The sequence below is a fragment of the Equus przewalskii genome, chromosome 12 (genome assembly GCF_037783145.1).
Source record: "Equus przewalskii isolate Varuska chromosome 12, EquPr2, whole genome shotgun sequence".
Lineage (NCBI taxonomy): Eukaryota > Metazoa > Chordata > Mammalia > Perissodactyla > Equidae > Equus > Equus przewalskii.
Window position 1 is genome coordinate 41,737,815 of NC_091842.1, and position 16,801 is coordinate 41,754,615.

The window sequence follows — 16,801 nt, forward strand, 5'->3', positions numbered from 1 at the left end:
CATCTCCCTCCAAACTGTCCCCAGCACAGGGACACCTGTCACAGAGCCGTGCCCTGCCCCTGGCTGGCCACCCCCGGAAGCTCCAACTGCTGCCTTGGCCCTGCCCTCCCTGTGTCTGGGTCCCGACCCAGGGGCTCTCGTGAACCCTCCTGACCCCCAACTGCCTGGAAACCCACTGCCCGGTTGCTAGGGGCCCCGCTGACCCCTCCGCCTCAGAGTCTGTTGAGGGGATGCTGGTGCCAGCAGGTCCAGCCAGGGGCTGCAGAGGCCCCACGTCGGGGACCTGGGCTTGTCCCCTCCCTGCGAGGTTCTGCCCAGAAACACAGGACCAGCATCCTCTCTGTGCCGCTCCCCCTGTGGGGTCCTGGAGGTGAGCCAGTGGCCTGTGTGTGAATCCTGCCCGCTGCCTCCCAGCTGAGCTGTCTGCCCGTGACTCAGTGTCCCTTCTGTGCAAAGGGAGAGTAACACCTGAGGCCATGTGAGAGTCGGGTGCCGGGGCCTGAGAGGCTGGTGTGAGCTCTTAGGGAGGAATACCATCAGTCACTCCCTCCTCCTCTGCCGCCTCCTGCCTCAGTTTCTCCTAGAGGATCAGGGCCCTGGGCTGCAGGCTGGGGGGTGTCCTCCAGGACTGCCTTGGGAGGAAGGGGGTACCCGGTCCCTGGGGGTGTGCACGTGGAGTCTGAGGCCCTTCCTCCCCCACGGCAGGTTCCGAGCCGCTGTCTTAACGCTGTGGAGGAGGGTGCCTGGCAAGGACTTAGCCCGGGGAACCTCGGCGTGTCCTGAGACTCAATTTTCCCGTTACTAATGCAATTTGGAAACAAATAAATCCAATAAGCCTGCCTGTCTGCCCATGCTCAGCCGCGCTCCATGCCCCAATGCACGCTGTGCCCACGGTACCCTTGCAGCCCTCACTCGCCGCAGCCCCTGCAGCCGACCTGCCTGGGGATTCAGGCCCAGAGACCCCTGAGGCTGCATAGGGCGGGAAGGGGCCAAGGGGGCTGCTGGTCACTCCCAGCACCAGGCGCTGGGCCAGACATTCACTGGCCTCCACTCAGTCCGTGCCCACAGCAGCCCCATGCAGTGGGCACTGCAACCCCACTCCCCGGATGGGGAAACTGAGGCTCAGAGAGGACCACCTGCCCAGCCACATGGCAGACAAGGGCAGGGCCAGATTCCAACCTCAGAGACCTCCCAGGGCGTCTCACCCCAGGATCTCCTCTCGTCCGGGGACCAAGGGTGAGGAGACCTGGGGGTCTGCCGCGGGCTGGGGTGGGGCCCCAGTCCCCTGGCAGGCATTTGCTCAAGTCATGCTGGTCCAGCCTCACTGCAGGGCAGGTGGGCCTGGAACCCACCTTGGGGACCATGTCCTGTCTCTGAGTAAGTTAGAGGGGGACCTCCATGCTGGCAGGACGTCCAAGGTCATGGAGCTCAGCCCTGTGTGCTCTGGCGCGTCCCCTGGGTCCGCTGGCTCCCGGGGAGGGTTGGCAGCTCGGCCTGCTCCGGCCACAGACAGACACCGTGGGAGAAGCAGGTTCTCACGAAAGGTGAACCGTGGTCCCACCCGTGGGCCCCACCCTGAGTGGACCCTGTGTGTCTGCTTCCATTGGGGACATCGAGGCACAGAGAGGCTTGAGGATGGTCCTCAGGCCATGGCAGCCCCGAGAGTCCCCTGTCCCTGCCCACGAGGCCCGGCCCTGGATCAGTCTGTGTGGGGGGACGTCTCAAGCTGCTGTCCCCGAGCCCGCATTGGTGAAGCCCTGCTGTGTGCCAGGTGGTGTCACCTGGGGGGGCCCAACCGAAGGTCAGGGCCACGGGAAGGGGGCGGCCCAGGCTCGTGTCCAAGGGGGAGTCCTGGGGCGAGTGGGGGACGAGGTGGCAGCGAGAGAGGAGGGGCAGGGGCCGCGGGACTGTGCTGGGGTGGGGACGTCCTGCAGAGAGCACTGCGGGGTCTCGCGGGCGGGAGGGGGAGAGCTGAAGCGGAGAACCAGGAACCGCTGCCCGCGCTCGGCGTTTCACGGCTGACGGCGCCCTCTGCTGGCCATGTTGGGCGTCCCCCAGCGCTCCGGCTTGCCCTCCGGATGGGGGACCAGATGCGCCCCAGGACCAGGAATGAGCCCTGCCCTGGGCGGCCTTGGGGACACTGGCCCCGGGACAGGACCTGCGTCCTCCCGTGTGGGACAGATTCGGGCGTCTGACTTCAGGTTCCCACTGGAGGCTGAACTCAAGACCCCATCAAAGACGCGTCGGCCCCTGCGTGCCCAGGGGAGACCCCGCAGGGATGAAGGAGACAGGCGGAAGAGGCGGGGCCCCGGTGCGACTCCCGGCAGGCGCCGGACGGGGGCCCTGCCTGGCCCTTTAAGAGGGCCGCTGGGGGAGGGGTCCCCGTCGCCCAGCAACAGGAGGGCTTGGTGTGTACCTGTCTCCGGGAGACCAGGGGCCGTCCTGCTCCGGGGACAGAGTGGCTGGAGCTGCCCTGCTGACCGTGCCGGGTGGGCACCATGGCGCAGACAGACGTGCTCCTGACCAAGCAGCCCGCCCCGCAGACGGTGCCGGCATGCGAGCTGCCCCGCAAGCTGTACGATGTGGCCCGCAACACGGGCGCCTACACGTCCTCGGGCCTGGCCACCGCCGGCTTCCGCACGGCCAAGTACCTGGTGGACGAGTGGTTCCAGAACTGCTACGCCCGCTACCACCAGGCCTTCGCCGACCGTGACCAGTCGGAGCGGCAGCGCCACGAGAGCCGGCAGCTGGCGGCCGAGACGGAGGCGCTGGCCCAGCGCACGCAGGAGGACTCCACCAAGAAGGTGGGCCAGCGGCTGCAGGACACGCACTGCTGGAAGTCGGAGCTGCAGCGCGAGGTGCACGACCTGGTGGCCGAGACCGACCTGCTGCTGGCGCAGAAGCAGCGGCTGGAGCGCGCCCTGGACGCCACGGCCGTGCCCTTCAGCATTGCCACTGACAACCTGCAGTGTCGCGAGCGGTGCCAGCACCCCGACCTCGTGCGCGACCACGTGGAGGTGGAGCTGCTGAAGGTGCGCCGGCCCACGCCAACTCCCAGAACGGCAGACCCCACCCTCACCTGTCCCAGGGGGTTCACACGTGAGCCCACCACACCGGAAGATGAAGACTTGGCACCGGTGCACCGCGTGGCTGCACACAGGCCCAGGGAGCCCACACCCTGTGCACACACACACGTGGAGCGCACGCCTCTGCATACAAATGCACATATGGAACACACACCACACACACGTGGAGCACACACCTCTGCATACAAACACACACATGGACCACACACACGTGGAGCACACACATGCACATATGGAGCCCACACCTCTCCACACACACACACGTGGAGCGCACACCTCTGCATACAAACACACATATGGAACACACACCACACACACGTGGAGCACATGCCTCTGCATACAAATGCACATACGGAGCACACACCACTCCACACACACACGTGGAGCACACACGTGCACATATGGAGCACACGCCTCTGCACACACAGAACACAAAACCCTCTGCACACAGATGCACACGTGGAGCACATGGATCCATGCACATATGCACACACGCACATGCACATGTGGAGCACACACCCAGGCCCACACTGGGCACAGAGAAGCTGGCTCTGTTCGTAGGTCGGGGACCAGAAGCACTGGGTGCTGGGGCAGCCCTGGCTGTGGACAGGCTCCGGGCTCAGGCCACCCAGGAGGGAGTGTCCTCCCTGGCCCCAGAGGGGCACCCAGTCTGACCTGCCCAAGCTTGATCCTCACAGTGGGCGCTGGGCGAGGTCGGGCTCCCTGCAAGTTGGCCCCCAGCCCAGACTTGCTGGGTTGGAGACACTGCGTCCTGGGGGCAGGTCCAGACATGGGGGTTTGAGCATGTATGGGGGCTGGGGCTGGACCTCGGCACTTGTCCACTCGTCCCAACCCCATGTCCAGGGCCCCTGCAGTGTCTCCCTATTATGGCTCCCACCGGATGAGGCAGAGCCCAGGCCAGGACAGGATTCACACCTGGGACATGTGCTGTGGACGTTTGCTCGAGGATGGGACAGTCAGAGGCCACTGAGGCAGGGAGGGGCCTAACCTGTTCCCCCACAAGCCCTGACACCCCTTGACACACCCTCTGAGGACACGGCGGGGCCTGAGCTGAGCCCTCTGAGGTGGCCCCCTGAGGTCTGGAAGGTGTGCAGGGCTGGGGGGCCCCTCTTGGTCATGTCCTGGTGGCACCTACACCTGCTGGGCAGTCCCTCGATCACCCCTGGGTCCTGGCACTCTCTGTGCGGCCCCTCGGGTCACCCCAGGTCAAGAAAATTTAGCCAGACCCTGAGCTCCTGGAGGCCAAGCCCACTATAGCACCCCCCGCACCCCAACGCCCATGGTTGAAATCCAGGCACAGACCAGTGTGCAGGTGTGGACGGGGTGGGGGGGTGGTTGAGGCCACCAGCGGGACTGGTCCTTGGGGCGGCCCCCCAAAAGATCAGGGCGGTACCTTGGCCAGGCCCCTGATCCCGGTGGGCACAGCTCTGGTAGCTCTCAGAGCCTGGGGGCTCCCTGAGAACAGGCTGCAGGCTCTGGGCACTCATGGGAGATTTGGGGAGGAAAACAGCCCACCAGGGTCTCCGGGCACCCCTTGCACCCCCAAGCTCAGGCCAGAATCTTGAGTCTCTCCCCTCCCCCTCCTGCTCTCCCCCAGGCCCCAGCCTGCTCCTCGGCCCCCACCACCTGACCCCCACCCTCGGCTGCTCAAGAACCTCCTAAGGCTCCATGTGCAACCCCTCTGCCCTGAACCCAGTGCATGGACTTCTGCAATGGTGCAGGGACGGGGGACAGACCTGGACACATGGGGGCTCAGTGCCTGATGGTGGTGAAAATTCAAATCAGAGTGATGGATTGTTTGCACACAGAAAATGAGAGCATGGAGTCGCAGAAGGAAACACAGGGTTTCCCCTTGTGTTCTCGGTGTGGGGAAGGCCTCTCTGAGCCCAAGGCTTGAGGAGCAGCCCTGGGGGGCACCTGGTCCCCAGAAGCTGGGGTTCTTGGAGGCTGTGGGCCGGGCTGCCCAGGGGCCAACAGGCAGGCTGATGCCCTCAGTGCCCTTGGTGGGCTGCAGGGATGGCCCCCAGAGCCCAGGGCAGCTGGGAATGGCCTCTGGGTGACCCGCCCCGCAGCCCATTAGAAGCCCCCAGAAGACAGGAGCCCACCGCAGTGCACCAAAGAGAACGTTCAAAAGCCCAGAATAAACTTGACGAGAAAGAGCTGGGCTCAGCCCTACCTTCCAGGAAAGAGACTGGGGGTCAACAGGTGGGCGTCTGGCCCCAGGCCACCCAGCCAGGGGTCAGGTGCCCCAGCTCCCCTGGATGTCGCCCCAAATCTCAGCTCCTCCTGGCGTTCAAGGGGTGGATCACGGGCCCACAGCAGCCCGGCCGTCAGCAGACCCTCACCGGGGCCGGGGGTCTTCTCCCCAGGAGGCCGAGCTCATCCAGAACATTCAGGAGCTCCTGAAAAGGACAATCATGCAGGCCGTGAACCAGATCCGGTGGGTCTCTGTGGCCTCCACGGCTGCCCTCGGGATGACCCCTGTTCTCCTATCCCTGGGGCTGGCTCTGGGCAGGAAGTCGGGGTGACCTGGCCATGAGGCTCAGAGAGGTGGGGCTTGCTCCAGGTCACAGCCCAGAGTGCAGGGCCACACGGGCACCTGGTGGGTGGGGGTGGCAGATTCTTGTGTGTGTGGGGGGGTGAGCCCTAGGCGTCCAGAGCCCAAGCCAGCATCCGGGGTGGGGAAGCTGCTCCTGGACACTGCTGGCCAGGGGGCCCGCGGACCGAGGACCCCCACGCTAGGCAGATGAGATGGCCTCGCTCCCAGCAGAGAATTGGAGGCGGGCTGGCTCCTGGGGGGCTTGCCCTGTACCATGCCCCTGGGAGGCCCAGCTCCCCCTCCCTCCTCAAACGCAGGCCCTGCCCGCCCCAGGCTGAACCGGGAGCACAAGGAGACGTGCGAGATGGACTGGTCCGACAAGGTGGAGGCCTACAACATCGACGACACCTGCGCGCGCTACCACAACCAGAGCACCGACGTGCAGTTCCACCCGCACTCCACCAAGTTCGAGGAGAGGTGGGCGGCCCAGCCCCAGCCCTTCCGGGGGGTCCTCCGCCCAAGCACCCTGTCCCCGCGCCCTTGCCCCTCCCCCCAACCTGCCTGGGCTCCCAGTCCCTCTGCTGGGCGTCCTCCCCATCCCGCCGGCCTCCGGGGTCCTCACCGCACCGGGCCGCCCCAGGCAGGGGGCTGACCTGCAGCTCCGCGCGCGGCCGGCAGGGGGCGCAAGGCCACCGCCCATCGCAGCGCAGCCCGGGGAAGCGCGGGGGGTGCCGGGCACAGGGGGCGCCGGGCGGAGCTGGGGGCACAGGGCACGGGGGGCTGGGGACACAGGGGCGCGGGACGGAGCTGCGGGGCACTGGGACAGAGGGGTGCAGGGGCGAGGCACAGCTGGGGGACACGGGGCACAGGGGCGCGGGGCGGGGCTGGGGTGGGCGTAGGAGGCATGGGAGCGTGGCGGGCACCGGGGGTCGCGGCGTGGAGTTGCGGAGCGCAGGTCGCTGGGGGCTTGAGAGGTAACGGGACGCAGGGTCGCGGTGTGCGGAGGTCGCCGGGCGGGGCGGGGACTGGGGGAGCGTTCAGGCTGGAACGCGGGGATCACTGGGCGCGGGGGTCGTGGGGAGGGACCAGTGGGCCGGAGCCGTTGGCAGGTGCCCCTACCGACCCCAGTGCCCGCACGCCCACCACCGCAGTGCCTCCACGCCTGAAACGTGGGCCAAGTTCACCCAGGAAAACCTGTGCCGGGCGGAGCGCGAGCGCCTGGCCTCGGCCAACCTGCGGGGGCTCATCGACTGCATCCTGCGGGACACGTCCGAGGACCTGAGGCTGCAGTGTGACGCCGTGAACCTGGCCTTCGGGAACCGCTGCGAGGAGCTGGAGGACGCGCGCCACAAGCTGGAGCACCACCTGCGCAAGGTGTGCCGCCGCGCCAAGGCCACGCCCAGTCACGCATGCCCCGCCCAGGCCACGCCCACTTCGTGCCCAGGCCACGCCCCGGCCAGCCCCTGGGGCTGGGCGCCCTCAGCCACAGAAAGAGACCGGGTTTCTTGTGGCCCAGCCCTGGCCCGACATGGCCACCAAGCTTGGGTCATGACCAGGCCTTGCTCCTGCTCCTCCTCTGCCCCGCCCATCCGGAGGGACCCCAGAGGCCCTCACTAAACGAACGAAAAACCAAGCGACATTTGGGGTGGTCGGCTGGCATTGCCACCAGAGTGAGTGACCAGGAGGGGCCGTTAGGTGCAACCAGGAGGAGGGAAGAAGGCAGGAGGTGACCCGGCATGGCTGCCTGGTGGGGTGTCCCTGGGCCTAGCCTGGGCCTGGCTGGGCCATGACCCTAGGCTCAGGGTGACCTTCGCTGCCTCTGAGTCTCTGGTTCTTGACCAGGGTCGGGGGCTGGTGACCCTCAGGGCTGGGGGCACTCAGGCCAGAGCTGCTGGATGACAGGCTCTGCTGTCCCACCAGCTCCCTGGGTGCCCTTGGGAGGGCCGAAGTGGCCGTGCACATCCTCCCCCAGAGCCAGCGGACAGGCCACACGCTGGACAGGGCCCCAGGGCTGGGGGCGGAGGTCAGCCCCACCCGTATGCTGGGGTGGGGTGGGGGAGGCGCTGGCACCCACGGGGTTGTCCTGTGCAGACACTGCGAGAGATCACGGACCAGGAGCACAATGTCGCAGCGCTGAAGCAGGCCATCAAGGACAAGGAGGCCCCTCTGAAGGTGGCTCAGACCCGCCTGTACCAGCGCTCCCTCCGGCCCAACGTAGAGCTGTGTCGGGACACCGCCCAGTTCAGGTGCCTGCGGTGCGGGGCCGTCCTGGGCGGGCTGGGCCACTGCCCACCATCCAGGGGCCATCCACCTGCCTCTGGGCCTCCCTCCACCTCTGGGGACACCGTGAACACCCCACACACAGCCCAGCAGATGCACAGAGGGCAGACTCTGGGCCACACACAGCGCAGCACACACACACGCGGGGTCCCCGTCCCCACGCGCGCCCCGATGCTTGACGCTGGGCTGAGTGATCTTCCGGGTGAGGAACTTGGGGTCTGAGGGTCCCACCTGCCCCGTGGACACCGTCCACACCTCTGCTGTAACAGGCAGACCCACTGCCAGGCTTGTGGGGTAGGTGGGCTCCTGTCTTCTGTTTTTCCAGCTTGAAGCCCAGTTGCCCCTGTGGACAGAAGTGCCCCCCACTCGGGCGTTCTTCTTTCTCTGTCCCCCATTTATCCAGGAAATGGGGGCCTCTCTCCGCTTGCTCCAAAGGAGTCTGTCCCGCTGTCAGGAATAGAGGAGCCCAGAGCCTCCGTGCGCAGCTGCCATTGTGTGTTACTGCCACATGGTGTCACTGTGGAACACTGAACCCCTCACTGTCCTGAGACACAGGCGCTCCTCTGGTCAGGGGTCAGGGGTTGGCTGGAGGAGGCCCCAGCTCTGGCCCCAGCCGGCTGGTCCTTTGAATTCATCCTCCCGTCCCGTGGGCTTCCATCCGTCCATCCAGGAGCCCGGCACACACCCTCTCCCACACCCTTGGGCCAAGCCCCCCCTCCCCCACAGCACTGCTGGTTGGATTCCTTCAGGACGTTTGGGTCCTTTTCTGGGTGAGCACCTGGGCAAGGACCCCTCAGTGGGGTTCCCAGCCCTGGAATCTCAGGCTTTGGTCCCCCCAGCTCACCCCGCCCTCCCCCAAACCCCGCAGGCTTGTGAGCGAGGTGGAACAGCTGAACGCATCCCTCGCAGCACTGAGGGAGAAGCTTCTGGAAGCGGAGCAGTCGCTGCGCAACCTGGAGGATACACGCATGAGCCTGGAGAAGGACATCGCCGTCAAGACCAACAGCCTCTTCATCGACCGCCAGAAGTGCATGACCCACCGCGCCCGCTACCCCACCGTCCTCCAGCTGGCCGGCTACCAGTGATGGGGGCTGGCCCCGTGGTGGGCACCCCCACTCACCCGGCTGGACTCGTCCCCCACCCCTCAAATAAAGAGCACATTAGCTTTCTCCTCATGGCATGTGGTCCTGGCATGCTCTGGAGGCGGCGACCTGGGAAGGTGGGCTCAGTCTGTGGATGGACCTCGTTGTCCCAGCCCAGCCCCCAGTTACCACCTGGGGAGAGGGGTCAGCCAAGCGTCATAGAGGCCCAACTTTGTTGCTCATCGCTGACCACTGGGGGCCTCTCCCCAGCTCTGAGCCCCACCGAGGCACAGACGGATTTCTCTGCCCACCTGGGCCACCTGCAGGATGCTTCAGAGGGAGTGTCACCTCCGGTCCACTCATCACAGTCTCTGGTCACCACATCACTGCTCTTTTCCTTCCATGTGCCCCGGACACTGTCACCGTGAGGCCGATGGGCTGTCCCCTTGTTAGCAGGAGGTGAGCCTGGAGCAGAGGTGTCAGAACATACTGCTGGCCGGGCTCTCCCCCAAGGGACATGACCCCAGGTCTGTGGGTGTCCACAAAGCTCCCCAAAGCCCCTCGAGGGTGCCAGGTAGGGCCTGGGGCAGTGACCACCCCAGGAACCCATGGGACCTCTCCCCACCACTCCTACCTGGCACAGGCTGGGCATCCGGGGCGGCAGACCCTGAGCTGGCGGGGCAGTCGGGGCTGGTTAGGGGGCCTCCACTCCCAGCCACCTCGGTAACCTCAGGCAACCAGTCTCCTTGTCCAGTGAGTGAGTCAGGTGGGGTGTGTGTGGGGGGGTGGGGACCGCAGAACCCCCACTGGCCACCTGGCCCCACGCCACCCTGCACCCTGTGTCCCTGGGTCTGGGCAGAACTGTGGCCCCCATGGGTGCAACAGCCAGGGCTCCCCCCGAGGAGGGCCAGACACTTTGTGGATGGTCGGCAGGCGGTGAGGCCCCTCTGTCCGAGCCCCATCCCCCGCCCCCGACCAGCTCCTGGCTGCCGTCTGCTTCCCAGCGACGGCTCACCAACAGGACTCTCAGGGACGCGTCCATTAAGAGGCTGGGAGATAATGATTCCTGCTGTGCACGCAGGCCACTCAGCCCCCATTATCACCCTGCGGCCGAGGCCGGTTCCACAGCGGTGTCGCCATCATGCTGAGCATGTCCTCGTCCCAGCCCTGAGGAGGGTGGCAGCTGATGGGGAGCTAAGTGGGGGGCGGTGCATGTGAAGCTCATCATCTCTGAAGCTCGGCTGGTGGCAGGAGGCTGGGAGGGTGGTGGGTACAATCCCCGGGGGCCGCCCTGCGGGGTGCTCATTGTCGTGGTTGTCTCATGGCCACCTAGGAGGCTGGAAATGTTGTTCCCTTGTCGAGACACATGATCGGGCTCTGGAGCTGAGGGACAGCTCAGGCCACAGGGCAAATTCCCAAGGCTGTGTCTTTCTGGAGTGTTAACCTCTCTGGGGAGCCTGGAGGTGGGGCAGATGGCTGTGCCTACCCTGAGGCTGGCCAGTCTCTGCCAGTAGGGGTTCAGCCCCTGCACACTCCAGGTCACGTGTCACCCCCCTCCAGGCGTCATTAGAGCGCGCTGAGCGGTGGCTCCTTCGGGCACCGTGTTGACCAACACAGTCTTATCATCAGTGCAGTTTATGGCTGGAGAAAGGGAAGCACAGAGGGTCCCGAGCCCACCCTGCCCCCAGCCCAGGGCAGGTCTGTGTGCAGAGCCCACCCTAAGATGGCCCCCACTCCTACTCCTGCTATCTGCATTCCTACATATGTTCATGTGGACGGAGAGGCTGTGACAACATAATCATGGGGTGATTCTCCAGCGGCCTGGAGACCTTGACCTGCTAGGCTCCGTAGTGACTGAGCCATTGAGCCCGGTGGCTGGGGTCACGTGCCCCTGTGGTCCTGGGGGAGAGGCTGCAGGGTGGACTCAGGCCTCCAGAGTAGCAGGAGGGTTGCTGTCTCCCCAGCTGTCTTCAGCCCCTGCACACATGGGGCCCGTGCTCCAGGCTCCAGCCGCTCAGTCCAGTCTCTGGGTTGGGGCCATGGAGGCTCTCTGGTCCCTCCCCGGTCCCCAGCTGCACTGGCTCAAGTCACAAGGACATGGTGGCCTTCCAGGGCTGCTGTGGGAAGGGAGGCAGTGAGGGGGCTCAGACGGCCCCCCTGGTGACGCTGTGGCCCCTCTGTGAGCCGGCTGACCCTGTGGGGCTGCGGCGTTCTGCCGCACTCCCGTCGCCACGGAGATGCCAGGCTGCATGTCCGAGCCAGGGCTATTTCTGTCCAGGTCCTCCCGCCACCTGCTGAGTCACCCTTGGCTCTCGCTGGACCCTCAGCTCAGAAGCTGGCCCGCCAGCCATCTCCCAGCAAACGTTCCCCAGCCAGGGTCCCCAAGGCCTGGGCTCAGCCTGGCCCTCCAGCCCAGAGGGACCCCAGGGCCCATTTCCGGCCCTTCACGCCACCCTGACCCTCTTGAAAAGGTGCCTCCCACATGCAGGACAAGTTCAACTCGCCATTCCCCATGAAGGGGACTTGCAGTGATCACCCATGTCTTTTTGGGGGGCAGCTCTGCCTGCTGGCATCATGGAGCTCAGAGGGGAGGGACATTGGGGCCCTGCTGCATGGCTGAAGCTGCGGCGTCCCCCAGTGGCTGTGCTTGGCCCGTGTCCATCCACCACAGGGGGCCCTTCCGCCACTTCTGAGCCATTGGTGCCCAGGATACCGTGGGGAGACCGAGGCTCAGACCCAGGGAGCGGCCGAGCGCGCAGGGAGATGTAGGAGCCCCAGAGGCGATGATGGGGGCCAGAGAGGAGCCCCGGCCCGCCCCTGGGTCCAGCGGCTCCCACAGGGTGGTGGTGCCGAGAGGTAGGAGACCAGGCCACGTGTTGCCCACAGGGCTGCCTCCATCTCAGAAGCAGGTCGCAGCCGTGCTGCCCAGTGGAGGCTGCAGGGACCCACAGGCGGGTGAGCCAGGGTCTTCACACCCCTCTGTCTGTGCCACCGCTGACTGTGGGGTGAAGACAGTTGCCCCTAAAAGGGCCACTGGGCCCTGCTGGAGGGTAGGCTGTCATCTTGGGGTTGGGGGACCAGCTTCAGTGGCACTGCCCCGTCCACAGCCCTCATAGCCCCACTCCCCCTCTGCCTGGCACGAGAAGCCCCCCACAGGCGGAGGCACCTTGGTCTGCCCCTTTCCTCCCACCCTCGCCCCCTCCCTGGTCATCAGTGTGCAGGGATGGGCCCCAGGCTGTGCCCAGATGGGCAGGCACAGTGAGCCAGTCTGGCGGCCCACAGCCTGCCTCCCAGCAAGGCGGCCACACTTCCTCAGGCCTGTCCAGCGTCTACCCACAGGCGGCCTGGCATGACGGGGGCAGGAATCGCAAGCCCCGAGTCCAGAGGCCGAGGTGCCCAGCCCTGCCTCTGGGCTCAGTCTCCAGCTGTACAGAACCAGAGTCTGAGTGGGGACGAGGCTGGGCCCTGGTGTGGGCTTGCCTTCCGCTCACAGTGGGTGTGGCCCACCTGCCACTGCCGGGGCGGGAGGGCTCTGTGGTCACTCCCACAGGCGCACTGCAGGGGCACATGTCTGATCTGCTGAAGGGCTGGGCCGATATTGAGGCCCCCAGCAGGGTGTCACACAGGCCTCTCGCTCCACTGGGCACTGTGACCCCAGGAGGGCACAGCGGGAGGTGAGGCAGACACCACCGGCCTGGTCAAATGCTGCTTTTCTAGTCAGAGCCGGAGGGGCGTCATGGTGCCCAGGCGGGCCAGCACAGGGCTGGTGGCCCTGTTCTGCATCTCCAGCTCCACATGCTATTTGGCCTCCAAACCCCTCAGCAGGCTCCACCCAGCCCCAGCTCCACCCCCCCCGACTCCCCCAAGTCACTGCACCCAGATGGGGCAGCAGGCTTGGTTTCTGCCAAAGGAGGACAGCGGCCAGCCCACGATGCCATCCCCAAACCTGGTCCGTCCCAGATGCCCCCAGGCACCCAGACCCACACCAGGGTGCAGGGAGGGACAGGAGGACCCTGGAGTCCTTGTCACGGGGCTGCACAGACCCTGCGGCAGGTGGCGGGCGGGGGCCCTGCAAGCCTCCTGCCTGGGCTCTGCGGCTGGCCCGAGGTCTGTTGGTCTTGGATGGCTCGGCGGAGCCGTGGGCGCCTGGGCGGCATGAAAGGGCTCTTTCACCGGCCGCTGGGGCAGTGACGCTGGAGACGGCCAGCAGGCAGCAGCGCCCACGGCCGTGCAATGGTAACTGGGTGCATGGGGGCAGGCGGGGGTCTTCACAGCCCCCCTGGACAGGCTGGGCTTGGGGGGGTTCTGTGCTACCCCTGAACCCCAGCAGGAGGGGGTTCCAGTCCTGAATGGCTGCTGGGCAGGGCCAGAGGACCAGCATGGCCAGGACCCTAGGTCTCCACAGGGACAGGGTGGGGGCTCCAGTGGCACAGGCCTGCCTATGGGGTGGGGTCCCCTAGAGACACCCACTCTTGTCAGGTCTGTCCATGGGAGGAATCCAGGAGGCCCTTTCAGGGTCCAATGTAACTGGTGGTGGGGGTGGGTCAGGGTCTGCTGAGCTCTGTGGAGGAGTGGAGAGAAGAAGTCCCACCTGCCAGGGAAGCTCGGCCTGGGAGTGGGTCTCAGACCTACAGTGTAAGAGGACCTTACTCTGGACTAGAGTCCCTGAGGGCTTCCTGGAAGAGGGGGCCTGAGTCTTTTTTCAGCAGGGCTGGCCTCCAGGGAAGAGTGAGGACCCCGACCCCACATGCCTATGCTTGCAGGAGACCAGCCCTGGCTGAGCCTCCTGGACACAGCCTTGGGGAGACCAGGACAGGCAGGACCAATGTGTCAGGGGAAACTGAGGCCCAGGTGCACGTGGGGCTCACCCAGGCCCTCTCTGCAGCAGCTGCTGGTTGAGCTGGGAAGAGGTGCCCCGATCTGGCACGGATGGGCCAGGAGTCAGGCAGGGTCTCCTAGGACAGGGGAGGTGGAGGCAGGAGGCCCAGGCCTGGTGGAGGTCAAAGACCGTCTTCCACACAGCTGAGTGAGGGGCCACATGGGGCAGCCCCCAAGTTGCCCTCCCTCTCCTGGGAGCGCAGGACGCTCTCGCTGCCCTCTGCCCAGCTAGGCAGCCTGGCAGAAACTGTGCCAAGCTGGGACCCGGCCCAGCTAGCCGGGGGGGGGGCCCTGCCCTTCCCTGAAGCAGCCCCGCTGCCCCTCCCCGAGGGCTCTGCCCCCCACAGGTGGGTGGGGGCCTTGGAGGGCTGACTCAGAGCCCCCCGCCCCCACGAAGGCTCCCCTTCCATCTGCCAGGCGGGGGGTCCCCAGCCATGGGGGCTTTGGGGACCAGGCAGGCAGGGTGCCTGCTACAGCCCAGAGCTAAGGCCCCGGGGAGGGGTGGGGGTGCCACAGAGGCAGTAGCCCCTGGGAAGGAAGCTCCAGAGGGGAGAGGTGGGGCTGCCTGGGGCTCCTGAAGGGCAGGTGAGTTGTCCCCCGTGCTGGCCCCTCAGATTGGTGGTGGCCCCGTCGTGCTGTGTTGAGGAGGATCCTGAGCCATGTCCAGGTCCAGGTGAAAGTGTGCGGGTATCAATCAGTGACATCTGTCTGGGGCCGGCGGCCGAGTGTGCAGGGGGCACAGCCAGGCCTCCGTCTGGGGCAGGACAAGGTCTGGCCTTGCCCACTGCGGCCCCTGAGAGGCCCGACTGTCCATCTCCACACACGCACTCCCTGGTCCCACCCAGTGTCTTCCCCGACAAGGGGGCACAGCCTGGGCTGCGGGGGGGAGGGGGTGTCGGGGGCTCAGCAGGGGTGTCTCCCCCTCACATGCCCTCCCTCCCTGCCCCCTCCCGTCCCCCAGGCTCTGGCCCCAGTGGCAGCCCCTGCCCTCCTGCTCCTCCTGGCATTGCCTGCCCGGGCCTGGCCTGGCCTGGGGCTGCCCCGGCGGCCGTGTGTGCACTGCTGCCGCCCGGCCTGGCCGCCGGCCGCCCCTGGCCCGCACGCCCCCATGAGCGACGGGGAGGAGTGGGTGTGGCCGCCTCGTGTGCAGCCCACCATCGACATCTCAATCCTCAAAGGTGAGTGTCCATGTTCAGGGCACCCCACCTGTCCCCTGTCCCCACAGGGACATCCCACACTGAGGGGCACAGGGGAGAGGGCGCCGGAGGGGAGGGCAGCGCTCCGGGGTCCCGAGTTAGGCAGAGCTGGCTCTGGGAAGGCGCCTGGCGCCAGGGGGACACACTGAGCGGCTGTCCTCACTCCCTCAGCCTTGTAAGGACGGTCAGCGCCCAGCAGCCCCCTCAAGCAGGAGGCAAAGTGGCCTGGGGAGGGGGCTGTGAACAGAGGGCCTGTGGGTTCCTCAGTCTTGCTCATTGCCGGTGGTGGCCCTGACAGGCCCAGCCCTGGGGGAGGTGGGGAAGGGAGGGCGGGGTCCCTGTGGCCCCTCGAGCGGCGCCCCCTTGGGAGAAGGCAAGAGAGGCTGGGCTCCAAAAAGGTCGTTGTCCTGGAGGGCTGCACAGAAGACCACACTCAGGTAGGACTCGGGCACCAGTTTCCCAGGCCTCTCCTCCTTCAAAGCCCAGTTCAGACCCTTCCTCCGGTAGCTGCCCCGAGCCTGTTGTCCCTGCTGGCCCCATGTGACAATCTGTGCAGGCCCCAGAACGGCCACAGCTTTGGGGTATGGCTTCTTGTTGCCCTGTGTGAGGGGCGGGTTAGCACCCCTCTTACGGACGAGGAGCCTGGGGCTCAGAGAGGTGAGATCACTTGCAAGGCCACATGGTCAGTGAGTCCGGCCCTGGATCCCGAGCCTTGACCAGCATCCTCGGCTCGCTCCCCTGCAGGTGCAAAGGGCGAAGCAGGGCTCAGAGGTCGCACCGGCAGGAGTGGGAAGGAGGGCCCGCCAGGCTCCCGGGGCCCCCGCGGCCGCAAGGGTCAGAAGGGGCAGGTGGGGCCGCCAGGCGCCCCATGCCAGCGAGCCTACGCGGCCTTCTCGGTGGGCCGGCGAGAGGGGCTGCACAGCTCCGACGACTTCCAGGCCGTGACCTTCGACACGGAGCTGGTGAACCTGGACAGCGCCTTTGACCTGGCCTCCGGTCGCTTCCTCTGTGCCGTGCCCGGCATCTACTTCCTCAGCCTCAACGTGCACACCTGGAACTACAAGGAGACCTATCTGCACGTCATGTGCAACCGGCGGGCCACCGCCGTGCTGTACGCGCAGCCCAGCGAGCGCAGCGTCATGCAGACCCAGAGCCTGCTGCTGCCGCTGGATGCCGGCGACACCGTCTGGGTGCGCATGTTCCAGCGTGACCGTGACAACGCCATCTACGGTGAGCACGGCGACCTCTACATCACCTTCAGCGGCCACCTGGTCAAGCCAGCCACTGAGCTCTAGTGGCCACAGAGAGGCCCCACGCTTGCCCAGCTGCGACGGACGTACCCCCAGACCCCAAACCCGCCCTTGCCTTCACCTTCACAGCTCGGGGCCTGACCCCGTGGGACAGTGCAGGCGGAGTGTTGCCTCCCAGGAAGGCGGGAGGAGAGCCCGGGTCGGGGGCGGCTCTGCACCTGATGGAGTTGGCCCTCTGGGTCCAGCGACCTGTTCTGCTTATAAAGGGCTGTGTGGAGCATCCTGCGTGGGGACACTTGTGAAGTACCTACTGGGTGCCGGGGTGGACGATGGGGAGGCCGGTGGTCAAACGCAGACCATGGCCCTCTCGGAGCCGATTCCGGCAGGAAACATGCTAAATTCGGGGGGTGTTAGCAGGCGGCAAGGGCTCCTGAGACAGGATGACGTCAGGCTGGGTGGGGACGAGAGG

At 66.4% G+C, this 16,801-nt stretch overlaps 2 protein-coding genes across 3 annotated transcripts; both read left to right on the top strand.

Moving 5' to 3' along the window:
* The first annotated feature begins 2,383 nt into the window (after positions 1 to 2,383).
* On the top strand, positions 2,384 to 9,101 carry TEKT4 (tektin 4). Of its 2 annotated transcripts, none has more exons than XR_011524615.1 (6): positions 2,384 to 3,032; positions 5,477 to 5,547; positions 5,980 to 6,123; positions 6,798 to 7,020; positions 7,738 to 8,696; positions 8,795 to 9,101. XR_011524615.1 is itself a non-coding variant. In XM_070567107.1 (6 exons), exons 1-6 carry the CDS (start codon positions 2,499 to 2,501, stop codon positions 9,009 to 9,011), a joined length of 1,344 nt encoding a protein of 447 aa, XP_070423208.1. In that variant the 5' UTR covers positions 2,389 to 2,498; the 3' UTR covers positions 9,012 to 9,101. The 2 variants fall into 2 exon arrangements, 1 of the variants encoding a protein (XP_070423208.1); XM_070567107.1 differs by having other exon boundaries at positions 2,389 to 3,032; positions 7,738 to 7,892.
* A 4,019-nt stretch (positions 9,102 to 13,120) lies between these two features.
* On the top strand, positions 13,121 to 16,612 carry C1QTNF8 (C1q and TNF related 8). Its single transcript, XM_070567110.1, has 3 exons — positions 13,121 to 13,244; positions 14,848 to 15,064; positions 15,827 to 16,612. Exons 1-3 carry the CDS (start codon positions 13,242 to 13,244, stop codon positions 16,375 to 16,377), a joined length of 771 nt encoding a protein of 256 aa, XP_070423211.1. The 5' UTR covers positions 13,121 to 13,241; the 3' UTR covers positions 16,378 to 16,612.
* The last annotated feature ends 189 nt before the right edge of the window (positions 16,613 to 16,801 follow it).